This window comes from Rana temporaria, chromosome 2 (assembly GCF_905171775.1).
Source record: "Rana temporaria chromosome 2, aRanTem1.1, whole genome shotgun sequence".
Classification (NCBI taxonomy): domain Eukaryota; kingdom Metazoa; phylum Chordata; class Amphibia; order Anura; family Ranidae; genus Rana; species Rana temporaria.
In genome coordinates, this window is record NC_053490.1 from 136,255,202 (window position 1) to 136,283,069 (window position 27,868).

The 27,868-nt window shown below is 44.7% G+C and overlaps 1 protein-coding gene across 2 annotated transcripts in view; it reads right to left on the bottom strand.

The window, feature by feature from the left end:
• LOC120929566 (trophinin associated protein) overlaps window positions 1–27,358 on the bottom strand; it is a 43,426-nt gene extending 16,068 nt beyond the window's left edge. The window contains exons 1-13 of one of the 2 annotated variants that reach the window (XM_040341158.1): window positions 27,341–27,358; window positions 23,819–24,153; window positions 20,289–20,505; window positions 14,731–14,891; window positions 13,427–13,520; window positions 9,900–10,003; window positions 9,659–9,810; window positions 8,266–8,330; window positions 7,851–7,999; window positions 7,692–7,776; window positions 4,126–4,223; window positions 2,302–2,418; window positions 2,100–2,186 (exon numbers count right to left, since the gene is read on the bottom strand). In XM_040341158.1, coding sequence (XP_040197092.1) covers window positions 2,100–2,186; window positions 2,302–2,418; window positions 4,126–4,223; window positions 7,692–7,776; window positions 7,851–7,999; window positions 8,266–8,330; window positions 9,659–9,810; window positions 9,900–10,003; window positions 13,427–13,520; window positions 14,731–14,891; window positions 20,289–20,505; window positions 23,819–24,070 — 1,581 coding nt within the window. In that variant the 5' untranslated portion in view covers window positions 24,071–24,153; window positions 27,341–27,358. Of the gene's footprint in view, window positions 1–2,099; window positions 2,187–2,301; window positions 2,419–4,125; window positions 4,224–7,691; window positions 7,777–7,850; window positions 8,000–8,265; window positions 8,331–9,658; window positions 9,811–9,899; window positions 10,004–13,426; window positions 13,521–14,730; window positions 14,892–20,288; window positions 20,506–23,818; window positions 24,154–26,735; window positions 26,921–27,340 lie in introns of those variants that run through there. The other variant, XM_040341157.1, reaches the window with a different exon arrangement.
• Between the last annotated feature and the right edge of the window lie 510 nt (window positions 27,359–27,868).

The window sequence follows — 27,868 nt, forward strand, 5'->3', positions numbered from 1 at the left end:
GCCGCCAATGACCAAATAACATCAATGGATGATGAGGAGGTTGGGTGCCTGCACAGCATTCTTGTTTGCCCCTCTGTTGGCACTGGGCTCATATTAGCCAAGAGGAGGGAGAGAAAAACACTGGAATACTAGCCAGTACCAGTGTGTATAGCTAGAGGAACAAATCACCTCCGATGTTGGGTGGCTCACGTGTGTGGATGGTGCTGCGATATGTAAAACTATTGGTTACGTTTTTTACATTTTAGAATGGTGTGCCTCAAGATTGTACATTAAAAGGGTGCCTTGACCGAAAAGAGTTTGAGAAATCCTGGTCTAGAGCCTGCCCCCGCTAAATGTCCAGTCCGTCACTGTGCGTGAATTCATGTGCACCCCGCCCACAGACATTTTAACCCCTTCACGCTCGACTTGAATGGGCTGTTTTTTGGAGCCTGGAAAGCATTGCATCAGAACATCTCTGGAGCCAAGCAGGTCTCCTGCAGACTGGCAGTCCTGTACATCGTAGGGGCCAGGCAGTTTCACATAAACAGGAAGACTCAATGAACTACCACAGAACCATGGCAGTTCATTGACAAATACAAGCCAACAGCTGCAAAGGATGTCGGGCCTTGTAGTTCATTTACACACCCACACAGCATGCGCCGTTTTCAAAAAGTGACAGCTAGTACGGGGAACTTCTCCTTGTGCTGCGGTTACAGGGAGAAGAGGGAACAGCGAGCGGCTGCAGCAGTGAGAACATGTTCCACCCTAAAAACAGGCGAAACATGTAACATGTTTCCAAAGGTGAACTTATCCTTTAAGTTTCCTTTAGGCTTCATGTGCCAAACACAAGGCCCACGGGCCAAATTCAGCCCTCCAGTCCATTTCATTTGGTCCTTGCACCTCTGTTGCAGACTGCCGAGACAAGGTAGGGACAGAGAGGCTCAGAGACAATGAGGTAGCACAATGTGCCAAAATTACTTTATCCTGTGTCCCTTCAAGTAGAACTATAGGCAACCCCCGCCCCCCATACAGCCGAGCTGTATGACATCTTTCTACTGTACACAACGTAGTTGGAGTTTTTAGTTTCTCCAAATTTAAAGGTGTTGTAAAGGTAAAAGTTTTCACCTTAATGCATTAAGGTGAAAAAACATTTGCGGATTCGAGGCCCCCCAAACCCCCCCTTTACTTACCTGACACCTCGAAAGTCCCACACCATGAACATGCAGGCTTCTCGGTCGTCTTCTGGTTCATTCATTGGTTGATTGAAAGCAGCGCAGCCATTGGTATCCAATGACGTGGCGTGCCGGGGCCGAGTGATACAGTCGGCGGCTATGGCCGCCGGCTGTATCACGGGAGCGCACCCGCAAGAACTCAACACCATGCGAGCTTGCATGAAGGTGCCAAGTCCTTGCGGGGGGGGAGCCGAGACAGCCTCAGAGGGACCCCAGAAGACCAGGTTCGGGGCCACTCTGTGCAAAACGAGCTGCACAGTGGAAGTATAACAGGTTTGTTATTTATATAAAAAAAAAAAAAAAAATGTTGCTCCACTATCCTGAACAGAGACCTGATAGAGATGGTAGAAAATCCTAATCCTATACCCATGTTCTGCTTCATGCCCAAAATAAAAGGTTGATGACTTGTGTGTCAGTATTACAAGTGTTGGAATGGGCAAAATACGGAAAGTACAGCAAAAACACCTACCTCTGCTGTACTGAAATACCAAGCAGTGTCATCAGCTCTGCACAGTTAACTTATGTGGACTACAAAAACGCCTCACCCTCATGTAATGGAGAGAAGAGTGGGGGGGTGTATCGTATTCTAAATCAGGAGTTTGTCCAAAGATCTAGTAAAATGGGTAAGCATTGTCACACTTGGACGCAAAGTGTAACTGGCAGGATCAACACTTAAAAAATGGAAAAAAGCCAGAAAATAAATAAAAAAATAAACCTATTGAAACCATGACTGGTAAGCTGCATTATATTCAGATGTGTTCTTGGAAAAAAAATTAAATAAATGTCATGCATCATTCACAAGCCTATGTAAATAAAAATATGGATACATTTTTAAATCCGATGTTACAGGTCCAATTTGTAGAGAAGTGATCTCCAAGACATACTCACCATGTCAGTTTCTTGTACACCTAAAACCTCAGATAAGGAAGACGGTGACATCTCATCGGCCCACTTTACAATCGACTTTGAAGAAGTCTACATACAAAAAACAAAGCAGCTTGCCGTTAGAACAAAAAGTGAAAGCATGTATAAGTGAATTGTATCAAAATACATCACATGACCTTCCTATTTTTTTTTTCCTTCTACATACCTGAACATTGCTCTTCTCAGACTCGAGACACTTATTTGCTTTCTCAAGTGCCAGCGCTCTCGGAGTTTTTGGAAACACTGGTTGCTTGTGTGTGACCGAGTATAGCTGGGAAAACTTCTGCAACACATGTAGAACATGACACAAAATGTAAAGCACCTTTGGGTTATACAAGTTACATTTTGATTTACATACCAATTCCAGTCACAGCAGCTACATAGGACCTATAAAAACAGCAATGACTCCTCCCCAAACCCCCCCCCACTGTCACAGGATTTTACCGACAGCAGTGGGAGCCAATGTTAAGGCCCGTACACACGATCGGATTTTCCAACAATAGTGTGATGGCAGGGTTTTTGTCAGATAATCCGACCATTTGTACGCTCGTTCAGACAATCTTTGGATGGTCATACTCTCAAACTCCGGCAACAAATGTGTTCCGTCAGATTATCTGATCGTGTGTACACAAGTCCGGAGTAAAATCCAAAGTACATGCATGCTCCGAACCAATGCTAACCATAAGACAACATTAGCAGAAGTTGCCAAAAGGGTGGCGCTAAAGAGCAGAAAAACCACGTAGTTTCATGTATGTCGGCTGAAAAAGTTCTGCCGTCTGTATGCAGAACAAGTTCACTGCCAAAGCCCTTCGCACAAAATTCCACGGATTTGTCCGTTGGAAATCCGATTGTGCATATATGAGGCTTTAGAGTGGGGAGAAGAGCAGAAAGCTACAACAGACAGGCACAGCGCTGGATCGAGATCAGGCTCAGGTAAGTATAGGGAGGTGAGGGGGTGATACACATACCAAAACATTTTTTACTTTAATGTAGGGACGGTACCAGGATAAAAACGGTTTAGGCTTTACCACCACTGAGTGGGCAAAGTTACTTTTTTTCCCCAGAATCCCTGACAGTAATGGACCTAGAACAAGGAATTTTTATCACTAGATCAGCAGCCAAGAAACTTGCATTTTCAGAGACGTGGTCAGCAGTAGCTGCCTATATACTTTTAACAGAGGTTTCCATAACACAACAGGAAATGGATTCGCAAGTGATTAAAGGGGTTGTAAAGGTAGATTTTTTTTCCCTAAATAGCTTCCTTTACCTTAGTGCAGTCCTCCTTCACTTACCTCATCCTTCCATTTTGCATTTAAATGTCCTTATTTCTTCTGAGAAATCCTCACTTCCTGTTCTTTTGTCTGTAACTACACACAGTAATGTGAGGCTCTCCCTGTTGTGGAGAAAGCCTCTTGAGGGGGGAGGGGGCGAGCAGGAGTGTCAGGACGCCCACTAACACACAGCTCCTTTATCTAGCTGCAAAGTAGAGAGCGTCCTGACTTGCCTGCTCGCCCCCTCAAGAGGCTTTCTCCACACCAGGGAGAAAGCCTTGCATTACTGTGTGGAGTTACAGACAGAAGAAGAACAGGAAGTGAGGATTTCTCAGAAGAAATAAGGACATTTAAAAGCAAAATCAAAAGGATGAGGTAAGTGAAGGAGGACTGCACCAAGGTAAAAAAAAAATGTTTTTAACCTTTACAACCCCTTTAAGTTATTTATATTTTCAAATGTCTCCAAAATATTTGTAAATTGTATGGTCTTGTAGATCTGACATTGTAAAATGTCAACAACTCTGGGTCCCTGGGACATTCAGAGACTACTTAAACCTGACAATTCCCCTGCATTTAATCTCTGGAAGGGAAGGGATCACCCAATTTTTGACAAATGGTATCCGAGATTTAAAATGTGCAGAACTTGCATGTTCAAGGGGCGACTATCATTTATAGCAACATAGATGTGTAAGGCAGACATATTACCCCAGAATACAAACCATAGTGGTAGATTGTGACTGAAGTACTCTTCTGGCTGACCCTCCAGAGTTCTTGTCACTAGTTACCAGAGGAACACGACAAGGACTGAACATTAGCTCTGTTGAAAAGATGATATCAAGTGAACAAGCATACAGTACATGAGCATAAGGAATTGTCATCTGAAACCGCTTCTTTCATTAAGCCCCCCCCCCCCCCCCCCATTCACACCAAATGTGGCTTTGAAATTACACAACTTCAGTGCAATTTCAAAGCTGACAGTGCAAATTTCATGCACAGATGTCAATGCAAGTCGCACATGAAATGGCCAAAAGTAGTGCAGAAACTTTTTTCAACCCGCACCATTTCAAAAAAACTCACCTATTAAGACAGTGCCATAGAAATACATTAGATGGGATTTTTAAATCGCAAGTCACACCTGTATTCTCACCGGTGTGAACAGGAACACATTAGAGCAAATCATGTTCACACATAATAAAGATTTCTTAGAACACTTACAATATATTACATAAATGTAGCACTACCCCCGGAGGAGCTGCTGGTTTGTTTTGGGTGGCACATTTACCTTGTGGCTCTTCCGAATTCCTAGGGGTGAATGGTGCATATAGCAGAAGTAAAGGAATGTCAGCAACAAGTGTCTTTTCTGTGCTCTTTATTACCCAGCCGGGTAAAAATAATGAACCGGTGATGAAAGGATAGAGTTTGGAAGAAGAACAGCAGATTCAGGAGTAGTATCTGGAACAGTCCTACTCCCATATGTAACACTTTCCGTAACACTCTTGCCTGAGTGGGTTTAGTGTACCTGGACAGGCCTCTCTCACTGACCTGGCAGCCGGAGTATCACTCGAACCCTTTTAAGATAAAGTCTCTGCCACAGACCCTCCTAAGATGAACTTGGACTTGAGGAAAAGTCTCTGCCACAGACCCTCCTGAAATGGACATCAGGGAGACACCTCTGCCACAGGCCCTCTCTGATTGCAGATACGGAGGCAATCCTCCTTGGGTGAATTATGCCTGGATCTCCTTCTCAACGTCGCTCAGGTACCGACTGACAGGTGATCAATCCTTCAGTGTCCGGCTACCTTGATCCCCAGTGGTTTGTTGAAATCCTTTTGGATCACCAGCCTCTCATTGATGCTCCTCAGGCGGACTCCCCACGAACAGCTATACCGCTTGGGATCCTCAAAAGTGGGAACCCAGTCGATCACTGGGTCCCCGTCGCTTCTCAAATGTTCCAAACCAACATGGTCCCAGAACCAGGAACACCGCATGGCACACACGCCCCGGGCCAGGTAGGCCATAACGTCGGGGCGCCGTGATGTGGTCACCCTAAAGATGGGCGCCACACTGGAAGAAGAACCCAGACTCAATGGCGTCTGTTCCATAAGTACCCTCTCCCAGCAAGGACACTCCCTCCTAAATTGGCTGCTGGTAAGGGACACCCAAGCCTTAACTCCACTGCTGCCACCTGTCGTCCCGGGGTGCGATAACACCCCAGCAACAACAGAATGAGCCCACAGTACAGCCAAGCTGAAACAGAGACCCTACTCAAACATTGAAATTGGAATCAGAGTCATTAGCACTCTGATCACCCTCTAAATTTCAATAGCACCGGTATTTGGAAGTAACCAGGCGTTACACAAACAATATGTGAACAAGGGGGTGCAGTCAACTTCCAAGAAGCACGGACATAAGCCTGGCTACGCTAGGACCAAGCAAGCCAACAGGCCACAATTACAATCAGAGAAAGTGATCGGAGCACCAGAAAAAAAAAAAAAAAAAAAAAAAAAAACGAAAAATAAAAACCAAATGGGCACGAAGAACACAGTAGCACATGAGGCAAGTCCAAACAGTGCAACATCTTAAACATAAAATAGGATTTAAAAATGACTTTTAGGGCCCTTGCACATGGATACTCCTATTTAAACATCTACTTTTTCAGTCTTTGCGTTTTTAAAATGTGCGCGCCTTCACAAATATGCTTTCTCGTGAAAACGTATTTCTCGCGTTCTGATTCTGCACAATATGTAAATAGCATTTGTGTGCATTTCCTCCTCCGGCCATTGCTGCCTCCTCCTGGGCGACACCCCAGGAAAAGCATGCACCAGTGTCAGAACTCCCAGCTCAGTGGTTCAGTCTGGAACCTTATGAAAAACCGATGGACCCGCCTAGTTGAACGCTGTCCTCATTACTCTTAGATCTTTACAGCGAGGCCCACATTGAGCAATACAGACACCTCTCTGAAATTCTCCTGGCCAGGCTCTACTTCTTTGTCATTCATTTCCCCGTGAATTCAGAGCCTTACAGTTGTCAGAACCTTTAAGATCTTGGAGGCGCAAGGACATCAAGAAGACTTGGGTGTCAAACAAGACTTGTAGGCCCAATTCGTGCCACCAGGCCATTTCACGTGGCCCTCACACTCAGGGCTTACACTCTGTCAGGACTCTGTTACGCTACTTCTGGCTGACCACCTCCGCTCCACTGTCACTTGTAAAAACAGTAGCCTTCTGTGTTTACAAGGACAGCTTTCCTCTGGATGGCCCTCACAGATGCCTTCTTCACCCACAGTGGAGAGATGGAGCTGCCTACACTGCTTGGAGGTACTAGAGCCGAGTTAGGTAGGCGAGATGCGAGGAAGATTCTGGTAGTGGGGGGGGGGGGGGTTTGGAGAGATGAGGGCTGTGGGGGAAGGTGTGCAGAGGTGGAGGATGGGAGAGTGGTGCAGAAGTCAGACCTGAGGAGGGGTGGAAATGAAATGTGGGCAGCCTGTGAAAGTTGAACCCTGCACTCTTTACACAGCACATCCCCACACTTAGTGTAACCCTGCTTGCTATACTGTGTACACGGCGCCCCCCCTGCACCCTGAACACAGCACTCCCCTGCTTTTCACATCCTGTACACAGTGCACCCCTGCACTATGCACCCTGTAAACCCCCATACAGAGCACTCCTACACAGTGTATCCCTACACTCTGCACCAAGCACACCCCTGCTCTCCGCACACAGTGCCCTCCTGCAGGCTACACCCTGTACACAGGGCTCTAATGCATGCTACATTTCGTACACATGGCCCCCCAAGCACGCTACACCCCTGCTCTTTTTCTCCTGTACATAGCACACAGAGCACCTCTGCACTCTGCGCACCCTGCAAAGCTACCCCCTGTACTCAGGGCAGCCCTGAACACAGCGCAACCTTTACATAGCGTACACCTGAACTCCGCACATAGCACTCCTGGTAAAGATAAGTTTTAGTTGGCCCTTTAAGATCCTCCCACTGCAAATTGGGCACACCCACCGGTCAATGCAGTTTGACCAGGGGGGGGGGGGGGGGGGGCGTCATGGTTGAGTATCTGCACTTATTCTAAGAAGAAAAAAAAAAAGCCCTGGATAGATCTCTATAGTCTTATAGATACGAGAGCCCTTCGATGGCAACCATAATGCTGATGCGGCCCCAGATTAAATGAAGTTTGACACCCAAGTTAAAAGGATAACTTTACTTTAAGTTATTTTTTAATGCTAATGAAAAAAAATCCCAAATTTTATCCCCTGGAAAAGAAAAGTCATCTTACCTTTAAGTGGCACTGTCACATTAGACTTTGTACCGCAGGCAGGCTTCGGTGATGCCGTCTGTGTCAGAAGAGTTCCAGACAAGGCCTAAAAGTAAAAATGTGAATATTTAATACTGTGCCTCCAAAAAAGTCTAAAGGACGTTTTAAAAGTGATCTTACCATAGCACCCTTGAACATGGAGCTTCTGCCCTGCATAGGTACTCTCTGTGCCAGGCTTATTTTCCGAAAATTGGTAATGTTCATTTCAGTGTTGGAGAGGATGCTGGCAAGAGCTTGGGAATCTGCCACAAAATCTACAGAACAAGTATCTGAAACAAAGAAATATCCACACTACTTCAAATAAACATTAATGAATGAATGAATGAATGCCAAGTGATTCCGATCTGCTGACGATTCTATTTACCCAGAGGCCATTCTGTCAGAGGATTCATTCTTCCATAAAAATAAAAGATCTCTGTAAAGTGCATATATGCTTTATACTCTCTCTACAAAATATTGTATTTTACAAAAGAGAAAAAAAAAAAAAATTAAATAAACTCCCTTTCATGGAACTTATCTGCATTTTAATTCTTACCTGTGTTTTTTATGAAGTCTTTTTTCCCTGCAGTTCCATTTACTTCTGTGGAAGAGGTTTCACACCTGGGATACAAGAATTCATTTATACAACATAGTAGATCAAAATTTCTTTACAGTTTTACTTGCCGACCAGGCATTTTCTGGCACTTTTTGTTTACAAGATTAAATTGGTATTTTTTTGCTAGAAAATAACTTGGAAAACCCCAAACATTTTAATACAATTTTTTAAGCAGAGACCCTAGAGAATAAAATGGCGACCGTTGCCATATTACCGTATATGTCACACGGCATTTGTGCAGCAGATTTTCAAACGCAATTTTGTGAAAATCAACACGCGCACACACACACACACACACCAAATTTGTGTAAAATATGAAGAATGTTACACTGAGTAAATAGATACCAAACATGTCATTCTTTAAAAACTGCACACACATGGAACGGTGACAAACTACGATATTTAAATATCTGACGCTTAAATAGTTTTTACAGGTTGCCCGTTTACACTTACGGGGAGATCTAGCGCTAGAATTATTGCGGCAATACCTCACGTGTGGTGCGAACACCAGTTACATATGTGTGCGTGACTTATGAATGTGTTCGCACCTGAGCATTCAAGTGATCATCCCTATTACAAGGAATGTAAAAACATCCCTTGTAATAGAACTAAGGGATGACAGGTCCTGTTAATGGAGAGATCTGGGTTGAATAAGACCCCCAAATCTCTGCTCTACCTTTAAAAGCAATAGATACAAAAAAAAAAAAAAATTGTTTAGTTCCGCCCTTGTACCAGAAGGGACGACGTTGCCCTAGTTCTCCAGGACCATGGAGGTGATCAGAGATGATCTTTTTTTTTTTTTTAGGAACCTCTTTAGTTACCCGTGCGACCAAGGGTATTTGCCTTTAGTTCTACTTTTAAATTGCCAACTAAGCCCAAAATCTCTCTCTCTCTCTCTCCTCCAGTGGCAAAATATCCTCTCCCAAAATAAGCAATCCAGTAACAAGAATATAAAAAAGCTTTCATGGTGACCTTATGGGCATGTCAATGACGCAGCCCTACAGAAAAATCTCACTACTGGAGTTTGCCTTCAGGCCCAGTTAGTACAGATTTGCTATTTTAGCCCTTGTTCACACTGCCGCGACTTTGAATCCAACATTCCTGCGTGACTTCATTGTGGCTTTTCCTACGACTAACAGAAGTCAATGCAAGTCGTGTTGAAGTAACATGAAAAGTAGTGCAGGAATATGAGTCGCACTGATTAAATGGTTCCATTGCCGTTATGGGGTGCGACTTGTCACGCGACTTTGTACTTTCGAGTCACATGACAAGTTGCGGCAGTGGGCTAAATGAACGCGGCACTTATAAAATGGTAAACAGCGCGAAAACATACTGCTGTGCTGAGAGTACAGTGCTGGTCTCATCCGTTTTCGCAGGAAGAGAGGTCAGTTTTGTTAAAGTGTCTTGTGTGGCGAGTGAACAAGATGTTTTATCAGATGTTGCCACATGTGGATTCGGGTTCATCTGCTGTAACACTGGATTTTCCTAAAAGAAACAAGAAAAAGACCAAATTTTGATTTACTAGTTTGTAAAAATATATTAGGTGAATAACACTAAAAGTAAATAATGCAAACCTGTGGGTGAAGCTCATCTTTCTTCAATCCTCCAGGCTCTTTTACAGAGGTTTCTGTGACAGGGTTCCTATTCTGCGTTCTAAACAAGGGCTTTTGCTCATAAGCTAAAAAGGACAATGAATACTGTTAGACTAAGCACTAGATCAAAGCAAGGCATGGTCATTTCACTGGTTAGGCCGACTAAACAACGGATTTCTCCTGAAAAAAAACATTAGGGGCAAAAAAGACAGGCAAGCAATGAAAGTCTCAAAAGGTTGTGTATTTTTTGCTTTTTAAATAACAAACATGTTATACTTACCTACTCTGTGCAATTGTTTTGCATAGAGCAGCTCCAATCCTCTTTTTTGGTTCCCCCGCCGGCAGTCCTGGCTCCTCCCCCAATAGCAAGCCTCTTGCTATAGGGCACTGGAGCTGGCCTGCTCCCAAGCGCAGCTCCTGTAAATTGTCCATTCACACAAGCAGCCTGGCTTGGTGCTTGGTCCTTGCCACTGCCCCCCCCCCCCCCGCCCCACCGCTCTCTCCTCAGTGGCTCACACTGCTGTGCGAGCCACTGGAGGAGAGAAAAAAAGGGTTCAGCCACTGCTCCAATGCACATCACTGGATCAAGATGGGGCTCAGATAAGTAATAAGGGAGGTGGGGGGGCTGAACAAAAGTTTTTGATCCTAACCACTTTTATGTGGGCTGTAAAAAAAAATTCCCCCCTAAATAGCTTCCTTTACCTTAGTGCAGTCCTCCTTCACTTACCTCATCCTTCCATTTTAAATGTCCTTATTTCTTCTGAGAAATCCTCACTTCCTGTTCTTCTGCCTGTAACTACACACCATAATGCGAGGCTTTCTTCCTGGTGTGGAGAAAGCCTCTTGAGGAGGGAGGGGGCGAGCAGGAGGGTCAGGACGCTCTCTACTTTGCACATAGAGAAAGGAGCTGTGTGTTAGTGGGTGTCCTGACACTCCTGCTCTCCCCCTCCCCCCTCAAGAGGCTTTCTCCACAACAGGAAGAAAGCCTTGCATTACGGTGGCGAGTTACAGACAGAACAGGAAGTGAGGATTTCTCAGAAGAAATAAGGACATTTAAAAAGCAACATTGAAGGATGAGGTAAGGGAAGGAGGACTGCACTGAGGTAAAGGAAGCCATTAAGGGAAAAAAATTATGTTTTCATTTACAACCCCCTTTAAGGACCTTGCCTGTTTTTCAGACTTGGTGTTTACAAGATTAAAACAGTTTTTTGCTAGAAAATTACTTAGAACCCCCAAACATTATATATTTTTTCTCTAACACCCTAGAGAATAAAATAGTGGTCATTGCAATACTTTTTGTCACACCGTAGTTGCGCAGCGCTCTTACAAGCACAGTGTTTTTTTTTTTTCAAAAAAATTATTTTGAATGCAAAAAAAAAAAAAAAACACACACACACACACACACACACACACACGACAACAGTAAAGATAGCCCAATTTTTTTTTATATTGTGAAAGATAATGTTATGCCGAGTAAAATAATACCCAACATGTCACGCTTCAAAATTGCGCCCGCTCGTGGAATGGAGTCAAAATTTTACCCTTAAAAATCTCCATAGGCGATGTTTAAACAATTCTATAGGTTGCACCTTTTGAGTTACAGAGGAGGTCTAGGGCTAGAATTATTGCTCTCGCTCCAACGATTGCGGCAATACCTCACTTGTGTGGTTTGAGCATCGTTTTCATACGCGGGAGCTACCCACGCATGCGTTCGCTTCTGCGCGCAAGCTTGTCGGGACGGGCCACTTTAAAAAAAAAAAAAATGGGTCACTTTTATTCCGATTACAAGGAATGCAAACATACCTTGTAATAGAAAAAAGCATGACAGGTACTCTTAAATATGAGAGTACTTCAGATCTCATATTTAAACTAAAATGCAAAAAAAAAAAAAAAAAAAAAGAGAAAAAGAATATTGTCATTTGAAAACATTACAAGAGAAAAATGTCTCTTTAAGAAGCATGGGTGGAAGTGACGTTTTGACCTCGCTTCCGCCCTGCTATGGAGATGGGTGAGGGCCCATCTTGGCCTCACTCGTATCCACACACAGCAGCGTGAAGGAACCGATTTGTCTCCGCCGCTGCCGACTGCTCCGGTAAGCAGTGGAAGACGTGGGAGGGGGTTCTCTCCCACCGCCAACGGTGATCTGGCAGTGAATCCGCCAGAGACCACTGTTATCGAATAAAGGACTGCTCACAGAAAAGATGGATATCTCGTCGTGGCAGCAGCTGCTGCAGTTACCGAGGTATCCATCTTTAAAGTACCGACATATGTACATGAGCGGGTCAATGCATTTACATGAATAAGTAAAAAAAAAAAGGATTTTTGTACTCACCGTAAAATCCATTTCTCTTTCGTTCATAGACGGACACAGCCTTCATTGACCTTAGGGTTATGCTTCTTCCTACCAGGAAGAAGCATAACCCTAAGGTCAATGAAGGCTGTGTCCGTCTATGAACGAAAGAGAAAATAAAATTAAAATCTGCCTTTAGAACCACTATGTTTGTAAGCTACAGAACAAAAACTGTCACCATTTTATTGCCGTAGAAGTCCTATTAAAATGAAACCAATCCTACGATTACCTCCAGGGCTCAAGTCCTGCGGGAACAGAGTTCCTGCACTTTCATCACAGCAGGAACTCAGTTCCCTTTGCAGGACTAGAGCAGCCGAGCCAATCCACTAAGCGGCGATGCCCAGCTCAAGTCACTGTCAGGGGCAGGCGAACCTTAGTAATCCTGTATATGGATTCATCAGGTAGTGTGCGGGTATTCCGTCACTTCCTCGATGCCGCAATGTCTCCTGGGAGCTTTTGTCATTGTTCCCAGGAGACATTGCGGAGGTCTGCCGCGAGTTATCGTTGGATTCAGAAAGAACTGGCTTCTTTCTCAATCCCGCGATAACTCGCGGCAGACCTCCGCAATGTCTCCTGGGAACAATGACAAAAGCTCCCAGGAGACATTGCGGCATCGAGGAAGTGACGGAATACTTGCACACTACCTGATGAATCCATATACAGGAAGCGCCCAGTAACAAAGGATTACTAAAGTACAGTGAATCGGAAAAAAATAAATAAATAAATAAATAAATAAATGCGGTTTAGTAATTATGCATATGAGCGTATCATTTTTTTTTTTTTTTTTGGTGGGGGAGTGGATCTTGGGTGGGAATTCCCACACTTTTTTCCCCAGGACTTGACCCCCGATTACCTCCAAGTCTCAATCATGGCTACTAATCCAGTGCTGGGGACTGTCATACGAGGAAGTTGCTTGTGCCGGGACAAACACATCACATTGTGTATGTGCGATTCTGAAGAAGAGTTTACTAAACCACTCAAGAGCTAAAAAGTTGTCAGCCTCAGTGTAGAGGACAGGAAAGCAATATTTGACCCGATATAATGGGATTTATTTTTTAAAAGTGAAGCTTCACGTGCACATGTATAACACTTAAGCATCTACCTGGAATATAATATATAAAAAATCTCATGTACACACACACACACACACACCATATACCTTTAACAGTCATCTTGGGAACGCAGGACATCCTACCCATATTTGAAGGCCCAGGTTGGCAAGTTGGCACCGTGTACATTGAGCTTCTGATCATCTACATTGTTAAAGAAAATAAGGTACCAAAATGAGCAGCACACATTAAATACCTGCCTACACAAAGATACACCTTCTTATACACTCTTCAGTCTAAAAATAAACCATTTTCAAGCTGTTGCAACAATCTTTCCTCCCTGCACAAGCACAAATTCTTAAGGCCGCATTCACACCTGAGCGTTTTCAGCTTACACTCCTTAATCTTTAGGGTACAAGAATATTGAAGAAAGTTAAAGTCTGCACGCACTCGGTGGCCAGGCTGGGGAGACTACAACGATATATATTATACAGCCTATGACCCAGCCCAGCAGGATTTATTTCAGTCAACTGCCTGTAGCAGAGTAGTGGGTTACTTCCGAGGACCGTCCCTAGGTGTTGCTATGCTTGTTTTTTCCTGCCTAGTCCTACTCCTGAAGGTGGTGATATAACCCAAGGTCAAGAATGGAAGAGCTGTGTCCGTCAATGAATGAAAGCGAAATGTGCATTTATTTATTTTTTCCTAAGGAGCCTGCAGAGCATTACACCCACAATCAGCAGATCAAATGCTCATACAAACTCTCAGCATAGCCGTCTGCTCGTATCTTGTACGGGCAGACAGTTACCTTAGAGCAAAAAAATAAAAAAAATATAAAAAAAAAAAAAAAGCTCAACGTTCATTGAGAACTACAAGCCGTCAGCCACGATGACAGTACTTGTAGGCATTTATTAACAGAAAACTTTGGATAAATGACGTGACCATGTGGGAAGAGCCACAATGTTTTCAAATTGTGACAGTGAGTGAGAGAAGGGGGGGGGGGGGGGGCTGAGGCTGCAGATGCTGGAACATGTTACATGTTCCTTCTTAACAGATGGTGAACATAACCTTTAAAGAATAAAAATAAAGTCCAATATTAAAAGAAGAAGTCATCCAGCCAAAGATCATTTGACCGATCCTACAGCCACCAAGGCAAGTATAAAGGGGGAGAAAAAAAAATCCCACACTTCTCCTTTAATACACATTAACAAGCCAACAGGGCAATGGAGTCCAAGTAGTAATGGGCAGAACAGGGAATCACCGAAAATAGACAGAGTAGCTTACAATGCAAAAAACTTCTCTTTATCCAAATTCAATTTTCAAATATGGCCCTTCCCTTGAAACATCTCAGTAAAGAGGATTTTTACACAGGATAAACACACCTTATGATTACAAACATGTAAATCGTTTCTCTTACCGTGTTCTTGCTGCTGTTGAGTGGATGAGCAATTGAGGACGCTCTCATTGGTACCCTTTGCGCCAAGCTAACTTTGCCAACAGGGGCGGTAGACACACCGATATTTGAAAGGATGCTTGCCAGTGCAGCGGGATCAGCTTTAAAATCCACCTCAGAACCACCTGAAGAAACATGAACACTTACATCTTGTGCATTTTCAAGTATGGTTTGCGCCAAATAAACTTTTCTATAGTTTATAACATTTTTAGATCCCTATATAGAATCTACTACACAAAGTCAAATAATATTAAAAAAGGGGTTGTAAAGGTTCTTTTTTTTTTTTTTTTAAATAACAAACATGTTATACTTGCTTACCATGGGGCACGCTTCCCGAGTCCTGCTGCTACGTCCATTGATGCAGACAGCAAAACTCGGCCCTGCCCCCGTGTGACTGGAGTTAATTGACAGCAGCGCGAGCCAATGGCTCTTGCTGCACTACAGAAGGTTTTTAACCTTAATGTATAGAAAAGGCTGACCGACCACCTAAATATTGTGCACAGTGCCAATTCCACAAGTAGTCAAGAACATATGAATAACTATAACTTGCCCCTTGCTGTCAAAAAGTTCTGCTATTACGTAACCATGAACAGTCAATGCAGGCTGGATGCAACCGCCAGCCATACCCAGACTGGGGGACAGCCAGCAACCGCCAGCCATACCCAGACTGGGGGACAGCCAGCAACCGCCAGCCATACCCAGACTGGGGGACAGCAACAGCCACACACGCCTGGGGGACAGCAACAGCCATACCTGCTGGAATTCGGGAGAAAGAAGTGGGCATATCTGTTCTCTAAACTGGTACACTAGTTACATTGGGCTGCTTTCAAACTGATCCGCAGGTGCAGCGCAGTGCACCAGCGGGTTACCTGCACTGAGGCAAAGACTTTTATTAGCTGCGGGTTTGGTGTGCTTTCTAAAAGCAAGGAAAGCCACAGGTGCACTGTGCTGACCCCACGGTGTAAGTAAACTGCAGCGCATCAGTGTGAAAGCAGCTTTAGACCAGAGAGTGGGTGACTTGACATCTGATGGAAGGGTGTAGGTGGGCGTGGGGTGCGCTTGACATCTAGTCTTACAGATCTAATAGGCCCTTTGAGGGCAACTATAAGGCTGATGTGGCCCGCAATGAAATCAAATTTGACACCCCTGCTCTACAGGGTAGCGGTTTGCAGGCACCTGCAAGTGTAAAATCGATGAGCTTCTACAAGCAAGCCAAGGGTTGAATGAAATGCAGAGGTTAATCTGAAATACCATTTATGAACATGCTTCCTTGTTCCTGGTACTGGCAGCACACCCTTCCATTGTTAAAGTGGTATTGAACCCAAAAATGTAACATAATGCAGCTAATCAATCATTAGATGTGGTGGCTCCCCCCATTTTCACCTGGTGATCTGGCCAGTAACATCTCCTGTATTAGAGTGGCCCCACTTAAGACAAAGGATCACAGGGGGCACAAAAGACAGCTGCACGGTCAGTCTGCAGGGAGTGGAGTGTTAGGTGTACTAGCCAATATAAAAATACACCAAAAAAAAAAAAAAAATAGAAAATTCCGGTCCACACCTTATCAGTTATTCCCCCCCCCCCCCCTTTGGGATGAAGGTTTTACACAAATAAAAACCTGATCATTTTAAGCACCCCTGTCAGTGGTAGATAGTTTGTCCCATCTTTGTAACCGATATACCTGGAAGAGAGCTTACTGAAACAGACTTACTGGCCAAATCACCAGATACAAATAGAAGAAAGCCTGAGGAAGAAAACTAATGCAGCCACCACATCCAAGTATTGGCAAGTTGCAATATAATAAATGTTTTCTTTGGGGTTTAATAATGCTTTAAGTCTTCCTGCTATTTAGTAGGGCACACTTCTCGCTGATCAGTATTGGAAAGTATTCAAGAGGCTTTACAGCAGGTGTCAAAAACGCAGCCCACCAGGCCATTTCATGTGGCCCTTGCACCTCTCCTGCAGCTGCAGAGCCCCCCCTCGTCTCCTTGTTTCAGCAGTCAGAAGGAGAGAGGAGAACAGAACTCTCCACCAGACCCTGCATTGGCCATGCAGCCAGGGAGAGGCTTGTCTCTTCACCCATCCCATCTCAGCAGACAAAAGAGAGGACAGAACTCCTACTGATCCTGCGCCTCTGTGTAGCCACAGCAACCCCTCGTTCCCACCTCTTCTTGTCTCAGCATTCAGCTGACTCCAACCCTCTTCTATACCCCCTCCAGATCCTGCACAGATTTCCAGCTCCACGCCCAGCTTCTTTCTGGCAGCAGAACATAAAGGGGTGCACTGTGATAAGTGAGGGTGGGGGAACCACAAGAAACTTTATTGAGCATTGCTCAGACAAAATACCATGTTCTACCCAAGCAGTCTCCAATAAAGTTTCTTGTGGCCAATACCAGCAGTGTGCAACCGTGCTTTTTAGATTTACATAATCTAAAACAGGAGTGCGAGTTGGCTCTGTTGCGGTCTGCACCTGCCCTTCACAGTTTAAGTCATTACTAAAGCAATTTTTTAATATGATAAAGAGACCATGTATTTATATAGTCTTACAGATACAAGCGGCCCTTTGAGAGCAACCATATCACTGATGCGGCCAGCGATGAAATTGAATTTGATGCCCCTGCTTTATAGACAAGCAGTGTGTGTTTGCAGGTACCAAAGAGACGACATTTTAAACCTGTACCCTGACAAGTTTCATTTGAATTTGTTTCCCCCACCTTGACCCCATTGAGATACCCACTTCATAAATACAGCACTTACACTTTCCCCACCTTATAGTACTTCTTCACTAGATATGCAAAATGCAATATAGACACATTAGGGGACATCAATCACATTTGTGACATAGACGCAATCCAACACCTCTTCAAAGTCTCTGCAACATGTTTACAGTGTATTGGCTATCCATGCATCTGAATTTCCAGGCAAGATAACTGCTACAGATTATCTGTTTAGAGTGAAAAGCTCTCATCTTCAGTAAAGTAGCAAGAAATAAGTCAGGGTTCATTCCCGTGCAGTGCAATTTTAGAGCAGCCAGGGGAGGACATTTTTTCTCAGCTGTAGCCATGTAATTAATCTGTTGCATAAGCTTTACTGCTTCTAAATAGTGATGCCTTACTGCATGACAGAAGAGAAAAATATTCCTATTACAACAAGGCTCGACAAAATCCAGGCGCCCGGTCCCAATTGCGACAAGAATTGTGACCTGGCGTAAAATAATACCCAACATGTCACGCTTCAAAATTGCGTCCGCTCATGGAATGGCGACAAACTTTTACCCTTTAAAATCTCCACAGGCGACGTTTAAAAAATTCTACAGGTTGCATGTTTTGAGTTACAGAGGGTCTAGAGCTAGAATTGTTGCTCACGCTCCAACGATCGTGGCGATACCTCAAGTGTGATTTGAATACCGTTTACATATGCGGGCGCTACTCACGTATGAGTTCGCTTCTGCGCTCGAGCTTGGCGGGACGGAGCGTGTTTTCTGGCTCCTAACTTTTTTAGCTGGCTCCTAGATTCCAAGCAAATTTGTCAAACCCTGTATTACAGGTACACACAACTGAGCAAACACATGGACTACAGTGGGGATCGAAAGTTTGGGCACCCCAGGTACAAATTTGTATTAATGTGCATAACAAAGCCAAGGAAAGATGGAAAAATCTCCAAAAGGCATCAAATTACAGATTAGACATTCTTATAATATGTAAAAAAAAAAGTTAGATTTTATTTCCATCATTTACACTTTCAAAATTACAGAAAACAAAAAAATGGCGTCTGCAAAAGTTTGGGCACCCTGCAGAGTTAATATCTTGTACTGCCCCCTTTGGCAAGTATCACAGCTTGTAAACGCTTTTTGTAGCCAGCGAAGAGTCTTTAAATTCTTGTTTGAGGTATCTTTGCCCATTCTTCCTTACAAAAGTCTTCCAGTTCTTTGAGAATTCTGGGCTGTCTGTCACACACTGCTCTTTTAAGACCTATCCATAGATTTTCAATTATGTTGAGGTCAGGAGATTGTGAAGGCCAAGGCAAAACCTTCAGTTTACGCCTCTTGATGTAATCCCCCGTGGATTTAGGATCATTATCCATTTGTAGAAGCCATCCTCTCTTTAACTTCAGCTTTTTCACAGATGGCATGAATCCATTTTTCCTTCTACTCGTGAAAGGTTCCCTGTGCCACTGGCTGCAATACAACCCCAAAGCATGATTGATCCACCCCCATGGTTAACAGTTGGACAGAGGTTCTTTTCATTAAATTCTGTGCCCTTTCTTCTCCAAACGTACCTTTGCTCATTCCGGCCAAAAAGTTCTATTTTAACCTCATCGGTCCAGAGAACTTGTTTCCAAAATGCATCAGGCTTGTCTATATGTTCCTTTGCAAAGTTCAAACGCTGATTTTTGTGGTGAGGACGTAGAAGAGGTTTTCTTCTGATGACTCTTCCATGAAGACCATATTTGTACAAGTATCTCTTTATAGTGGAATAGTGTACCACAACTCCAGTGTCTGCCAGATCTTTCTGGAGGGATCGTGCAGTCAAACATGGGTTTTGAATTGCTTTTCTCACAATCCTGCAAGCTGTTCTGTCGATATTTTTCTTGGTCTTCCAGATCTTGCTTCAACTTCCACTGTTCCTGATGACTGCCATTTCTTAATTACATTCCGAACAGAGGAGATTGACATCTGAAAACGCTTTGCTATCTTCTTCTCCAGCTTTGTGAGCGTCAACTATTATAAGTTTCAGTTTTCTAGACAACTGCTTAGAAGAACCCATGGTGCTGATTGTTGGGGCAAGGTCAGATGAGTCTGGGAATTTAAAACCTTTGAGATTGACATCACCTGGTCTTCCCAGACGAAGATTGAGAACAATCCATGACAGTGGCAGGTGCAAAGGGGGCAGTGCATGCTATAAATTCTGCAGGGTGCCCAAACTTTTGCAGACGCCATTTTTTGGTTTTCTGTAATTTTGAAAGTGTAAATGATGGAAATAAAATCTAACTTTTTTTGACATATTATAAGAATGTCTAATCTGTAATTTGATGCCTTTTGGAGATTTGTCCATCTTTCCTTGGCTTCGTTATGCACATTAATACAAATTTGTACCTGGGGTGCCCAAACAATCGATCCCCACTGTATATACAAATGTCACACATATGGGGGTTGATTTACTAAAACTGGAGAGTGAAAAATCTGGTGCAGCCGTTCATGGTAGCCAATCGGCTTCTAGCTTCAGCTTGTTCAATTACGCCTGAAAACCTTGGAAGCCGATTGGTTTCTTTGTAGAGCTGTACCAGATTTGCATTATTCAGTTTTAGTAAATCAACCCCTGAGTCTTTGGTGGAAATCAAATTCAGGATCCTGAGACTGCAATACAACCACTTAGCCACCCTTCTGCACCACAGATGAATATTTAGGCTAAAATATTAGTTTGTTATATTCTATTTATTTAGCTACTTGACTTCAATGTTACTACATATTTACTGAAAAGTAGTAAAGTCACGAGCATTACAAAGACAGGCAGACTACATACCCTTTACAACACTGGATTCCTTTTTGTTTTGTCCAAGAGCTACATTCGTTAGGGGTTCCCGGATTTTGTGACTTGCTTGAGAATTACATAATGGTTGCCCACTCAACGATGCTCCAGAATTGCTCACATCTGGAACTTTTACTCGGGGGCGTGCTCCCCTCTGTGAAAAGTTGAAAGGCTGGGGACGTGTGCAAGATTTTTTGCATACGGCTTTTCCCTGTGTAAAGTAAACACAAACACCATCAAGAAGACAAAAATACAACTAGAGAATATCTAATATTTAGAGTGACAATTTTTTTCTTAGGTTATATTTAGTAAATATTCAAATATGCAGCACTAAACCTTCTGACATAACCATGCGATTCCTAGCTGTCATAACATAATACTAGGAAGTAGCCAGATCCCTTGGAAAAGGGATGACAGAGTATTTTTGTATCTCTTATGACTCAGCAGCTTTCTGTTATGTAGTTGCTGACTTGTATAAAAGGACAAAAGGATAGAATATAAATATAACTCCCATACACACAGGCATCAAGCTTACCAGATCCCAAATACATGAACTAGAATCAACTCCAAAATCCATTTTCTAGTTCCAAAAATAAACATGCAAAAAATTAAAACTAAAAAAAAAAAAAGTGTTTACAGTTAGGATTCAGTATGCTCACACTACAGGTATACATGTAGACCGCAATGATTGATATTTTGAGCGCAATCTGCAAAAAAGTGAAACTTCACCTAAAACTGGAAGCTCTGCTCATCCTCCTCCCCCAGCTCATCATTGCAATTTTTTTTCCTCCTGAAAAGGTACCGGATATCAGAGCAGCCTTGCCGGTGACACACACCCCCCCCCCCAGACACATCACATCACTTGTCCCAGGAGGCTGGGGGACCAGTCTAAAAAAGAGCAGCGCATGTCATACATGTGCAGTGTGGAGACAGCTGTGGAACAGCAGGATATCGCAGCCAGCTTCCCACAAGCAGGATGGCAGCGCCAGGGACCCAAATACCACACAAGAACTGGCCTAGGTAATGAGGACTCCTGGACTGGCAAGTGTCTTTTTATTAAAAGACAGCAGCTACAGTATTTGCCATAGTACCTTGCCTGTAGTACCTCTAACTCGGCTCTTAAAGTGGTTCTAAAAGGTACAAGGTTTTTTTACCTTAAAAGGTTTGGTAAAAAACCTTGTACCTGTTTTTTTGGGGTTTACATCCACTTTAAGGCAGAGTTCTGCCGCCCCCCCCCCCCCCCCCAAAGATTAAAAGTCAGCAGCTACACATACTGTAGCTGCTGACTTTTAATATTAGTACACTTACCTGTCCTGGAATCCAGCGATGTCGGCACCCCATCGGCTGTCGGGAGCTGAACCCAATCTCAATCCAGCGATGTGCACAAGAGCACCAGCCCTCAAAGCTCTCTGCCTCCTAATTGGTTCAGACACAGCAGTTAGCCATTGGCTCCTGATGCTGTCAATCATCGCCAGTGAGGAGGGAGCAGGGCTGCCTGCAACAAGGAAAAAAAATATGTTTTGGCCATACTGTATTGTAGATCCCCAACTGTTTACCTGGTAGTGTCCCAATACAAGCAGCAGTTCAGGATGTACTATACAGCAGATTTTTAAAACATGAAGTGCTGGAAAACAGAAAATTGTAGCAAATACTTGCCATAATCGTCCTTTAGGGAAAAATGTTACTGCGCTGATCTGATTATCCAAAAAGTGCAATTTCATAAAGTGCTATTAAGCTGTGAACTAAATTAGTGCACAAACAACCATAAATAAGTGCTATATCAAGTACGACGACCTAATTGATATACTATATGGATAAATATACGTGAGTCTATCACACTATACCAAAAAAAAAAAAAAAAAATGAATAAATGGATTTTATAAAACTACATAAAATGTGCAATAAACGAAGAAATGTAAACAGTGGTTATTGTCAACATGGAGCATCAAGGGACAAAATCACTGCACGTTGTGCTCCTGTGGTAGAAATATTACCGCCGATAGTGCTCCTTATGTGAAATAAATACTATATATATATATATATATATATATATATATATATATATATATATATATATATATATATATATATATATATATATATATATATATATATATATATAGGGAGCTCACCCTAAAAATAACTTTTAGCCTTAGATGGATGCTCATTTTGTCTAGGGGAATAGGCTAGTATTTTTAAAATCGAAGCTGTACTTACCTTTTTAGAGAGCGTTCTTCTCCGCCGCTTCCGGGTATGGGCTGTGGGACTGGGCGTTCCTATTTTGATTGACAGTCTTCCGACGGTCGCATCCATCGCGTCACGAGTAGCCGAAAGAAGCCGAACGTCGGTGCGGCGCTATACTGCGCCTGTCTTTAGACTGTCAATCGAAATAGGAACGCCCAGTCCCGCAGCCCATACCCGGAAGCTGCGGAGAAGATCGCTCTCTAAAAAGGTAAGTACAGCTTCGATTTAAAAACAAAATAGCCGATTCCCCTAGACAAAATGAGCCTCAATCTAAGGGTAAAAAGTTGTATATCCGGGTGAACCCCCGCTTTAAATTTCAAAGTCCCATAGATAGCTAGTAAATGTGCAAACAGCACTAAAAGTTCAATAATGGAACAGCAAACAATTTCGCAATTGAGCGATGGATTCCAATGTGGTAAGTAGGGAGGGGTTCAATGCTGGTAGTGCTTATTGCACGAAGTGAATAATTAAAGGTGCAGCTGTCTCTTCCACCCGACAAACATGTGCCACCATCACCAACGGCTATTGCGAAATGCGTAGAAGCTGTTTGGATACACACGAAGGGGGAGTGCACCAGCGCGTCGGAACCATCTGTTGACAAACAGGGGAACAGGAGCAAGGGACGCATACCTCTCGAGGAACAACACAAACGCTGGTCAGCGGCTATAACGCTCGACACTGCCAGAGATACTTAGTGCCGGTCAGAGGCACTTTTCTTGTAAGTGCACGGTCTTTATTATTTTAATAAATAATATCAATTAGGTAGTTGTACTTGATATAGCACTTATTTATGGTTGTTTGTGCACTAATTTAGTTCACAGCTTAATAGCACTTTATGAAATTGCACTTTCTGGATAATCAGATCAGCGCAGTAACATTTTTCCCTATATGCCCTTTTAACCCTCTACTGAGGGTCAGTATTGCAGCAGATCACTTATTTATTTAAAACATATTTCTTTGCGCCGGTGACACTTATAGCACTTCATAATCCTCCTTTGCCGGCGCTAATCCATGGCAGCATACTACTACATGTATGCCGTCATGTTGGCATACAGGAAAACAGAAAATTGTATCAAAGCATAATTTTCCTTCCCTGGCACCAATTCATGGCAGCATACATGCAGTAGTATGCTGGTGCTAGGAATGAGATTATATATATATATATCTTGTTTTACAGGCTGGATTTAGATTAGTTTGGACCCAATTGTGATCGGGTCACTTTAAACAGACAGATTAATGGCATGTGGATGAAAACATTTCATAGATTTAGTCCGGTTTACCCTTTGAAAATGGCTCTGCCAGCTCTGATGCATCTTCTGGAAATCCGGAGGTGCCATGGTTTTGGACAGAACTGGAAGCTTGCTTTTCATTGGCCCCTTTGGCTCTGTATTCTGTACGGTTTGCTTTTGCTGGCTTGGTGGAAGACATGCTGAAGACGTCACACAATTCTCTTTTCCTTTTCCCTGGCAGGTTCTTTCAGCAATGGAGAGCTTTTTGGATACATTCATAGGAGCGTCATCGTATGACTGCATTTCCAAATGGTGTGGGTGTCACTTATAAGCTGAAATAGCCACTAAAGTCCTTCTCCAAACAAAAAATGGTAAACAAACAAGACCTATAGGAAAATAAAAAGACCATATATAATAATATTCCAATTATCCTCTGTACACTTTAACACTGACAGCAAAACCATAGGGAATGTCAATGGAAACAAATATTTGCAGACATCTTACTGTAACAAAAAGGAAAATAATTTGGCATTAGAGAAAGAAATAGGAGAGTGACAACAGCAACTACATACATAATACTACTGTCCGACTGACAGCAATGACGGGGGGGCCCCACTACATCTCTGACTGACACCAATGACGGGGGGGGGGGGCCCCACTACATCTCCGACTGACACCAATGACGGGGGGGGGGGGCCCACTACATCTCCGACTGACACCAATGACGGGGGGGCCCCACTACATCTCCGACTGACACCAATGACAGGGGGGCCCCACTACATCTCCGACTGACACCAATGACAGGGGGGCCCCACTACATCTCCGACTGACACCAATGACAGGGGGGCCCCACTACATCTCCGACTGACACCAATGACAGGGGGGCCCCACTACATCTCCGACTGACACCAATGACAGGGGGGCCCCACTACATCTCCGACTGACACCAATGACAGGGGGGCCCCACTACATCTCCGACTGACACCAATGACAGGGGGGCCCCACTACATCTCCGACTGACACCAATGACAGGGGGGCCCCACTACATCTCCGACTGACACCAATGACAGGGGGGCCCCACTACATCTCCGACTGACACCAATGACAGGGGGGCCCCACTACATCTCCGACTGACACCAATGACAGGGGGGCCCCACTACATCTCCGACTGACACCAATGACAGGGGGGCCCCACTACATCTCCGACTGACACCAATGACAGGGGGGCCCCACTACATCTCCGACTGACACCAATGACAGGGGGGGCCCCACTACATCTCCGACTGACACCAATGACAGGGGGGCCCCACTACATCTCCGACTGACACCAATGACAGGGGGGCCCCACTACATCTCCGACTGACACCAATGACAGGGGGGCCCCACTACATCTCCGACTGACACCAATGACAAGGGGGTCCCACTACATCTCCAGGTGACACCAATGACAAGAGGGTCCCACTACATCTCCAGGTCACACCAATGACAAGGGGGTCCCACTACATCTCCAGGTGACACCAATGACAAGGGGGTCCCACTACATCTCCAGGTGACACCAATGACAAGGGGGTCCCACTACATCTCCAGGTGACACCAATGACAAGGGGGTCCAACTACATCTCCAGGTGACACCAATGACAAGGGGGTCCCACTACATCTCCAGGTGACACCAATGACAAGGGGGTCCCACTACATCTCCAGGTGACACCAATGACAAGGGGGTCCAACTACATCTCCAGGTGACACCAATGACAAGGGGGTCCCACTACATCTCCTTCTGACACCAAAGAAGGGGGGGCACTACATCTCCAGGTAACACCAATGACAAGGGGGCCCACCACTACTCCAGCTGACACCAATGACAAGGGGGCCCACTACTCCTCCAGCTGACACCAATGACAGGGGGCCCCCACTACTCCTCCAGCTGACACCAATGACAGGGGGCCCCCACTACTCCTCCAGCTGACACCAATGACAGGGGGCCCACTACTCCTCCAGCTGACACCAATGACAGGGGGCCCCCACTACTCCTCCAGCAGACACCAATGACAGGGGGCCCCCACTACTCCTCCAGCAGACACCAATGACAGGGGGCCCCCACTACTCCTCCAGCTGACACCAATGACAAGGGCCCCCACTACATATCCAGCTGACACCAATGACAGGGGGTCCCCACTACTCCTCCAGCTGACACCAATGACAGGGGGTCCCCACTACTCCTCCAGCTGACACCAATGACAGGGGGTCCCCACTACATCTCCAGCTGACACCAATGACGGGGGGGCCCACTACTCCTCCAGCTGACACCAATGACAAGGGCCCCCACTACATATCCAGCTGACACCAATGACGGGGGGCCCCCACTACATATCCAGCTGACACCAATGACGGGGGGCCCCACTACATCTCCAGCTGACACCAATGACGGGGGGTCCCCACTACTCCTCCAGCTGACACCAAAGACAGGGGGTCCCCACTACATCTCCAGCTGACACCAATGACGGGGGGCCCACTACTCCTCCAGCTGACACCAATGACAAGGGCCCCCACTACATATCCAGCTGACACCAATGACGGGGGGCCCCACTACATCTCCAGCTGACACCAATGACAGGGGGTCCCCACTACTCCTCCAGCTGACACCAATGACGGGGCTACTACTCCAACCAACACCGATGGAGCACCATAACTGACAGCATCAATAAGACACTATTCCTCCCATGAAAACCAACGATGTGGCATCTCATGCTTCCACTGATCACAGATAACAATCAAGGACAGTAAAGGGGCCCTTTGCTTGGAAAGTTTGGCGAGCCCTGCCCTAGAGGATGAAGGAAGGAGAACATCAGGCGCACATGAGTGCAGGGTGAGGTATGACTTCATTGTCCTGGGTCAGGTTTCCATACACTTCAATACACACCATGCTGGCTCTACACGCTCCTCACACGCTACAAGAAGGAATACATACACAGCGCACTGTCCCCGCTCCTCGGCACATGGAGCCACGCTCTGCTCCGGGCCCAGCAGCGGTCTCGGCCCCGACAAGCCCCAGCACTCAGCTGATAACACGGCCCTTCCACAACTTTCACAGTTCGTAAAAAGCAGCGCCCTCTGATTGGGTAACTGGCTGGCATAAACTAAGTGCGACAGAGCCCGGCCAACCAATGGGAGCCTGAAAAAGACGTGACGACATCAGGTAGGCGGGTTATCAGTATGTAACTGAAGCTTGATTGGGCATCGGAATGAAAAGATCTCATTACCGTGGAAACCGTTAGGGGCGAGACTTGAGGGAATCCCATAGGCATAGAAAGTGCTGGGTGAGAACGGGCGCATGCTCAGTGGGATTCTTGAAGCCCGAGACGCCATGATTGTAGTTTGTCTGTAGGGCAATGTTCGGTAATGGAAATGTATCTCTGAAATAAATATATTAAGCCTGTAGAAATAAAACCAATATGGCCCCCAAATCTAATGACAGGCAAAGCTGAAATATGATACATTTTTGTAGTTGGGTTAGAATATAATATAAAACCAGTCTTTCTGCCTCTATAGATTATCACCCCCGTGAAAAGTTACCTCCTACTGACATACTGTACCTCCCAACATTTTGAGATGGGAATGAGGGAGGGACTCCTACTAGAAAACTTATGTAGGCATAGGACACGCCCTCTGCCACACCCCCTTAAAGGAGAATGAGCACAAAAAAGGTTAATTAAATCCACAAGGCCTTTTTTACAACTACTATTCCTTTATATTCACCGCTATATTTAGCGGAGCTTTTACCGTTGTTTTTGCAGAGCTTTTGGGTCACTAGCGGGGTGCTTTTAACCCCTGCTAGCGGCCGAAAAACGGTTAAAACCGCGGCTACAGCAGCGCTTTGCCGGCGATTCGGCAGCACGGCCCATTGATTTCAATGGGCAAGGGTGCTTTAGGAGGTTCTAAAGCGCTGCAAAGAAGCTGTTGGCAGGACTTTTTTTGATTCCCTGCCAGCGCAGCGCCCCAGTGTGAAAGCCTTCACACTGGGATTGCAGGTGACGCTTTTTTTCAGGCGATTTACAGGCGCTATTTTTAGCGCTAAAGTGCCTTAAAAAATGTCACCCTTTC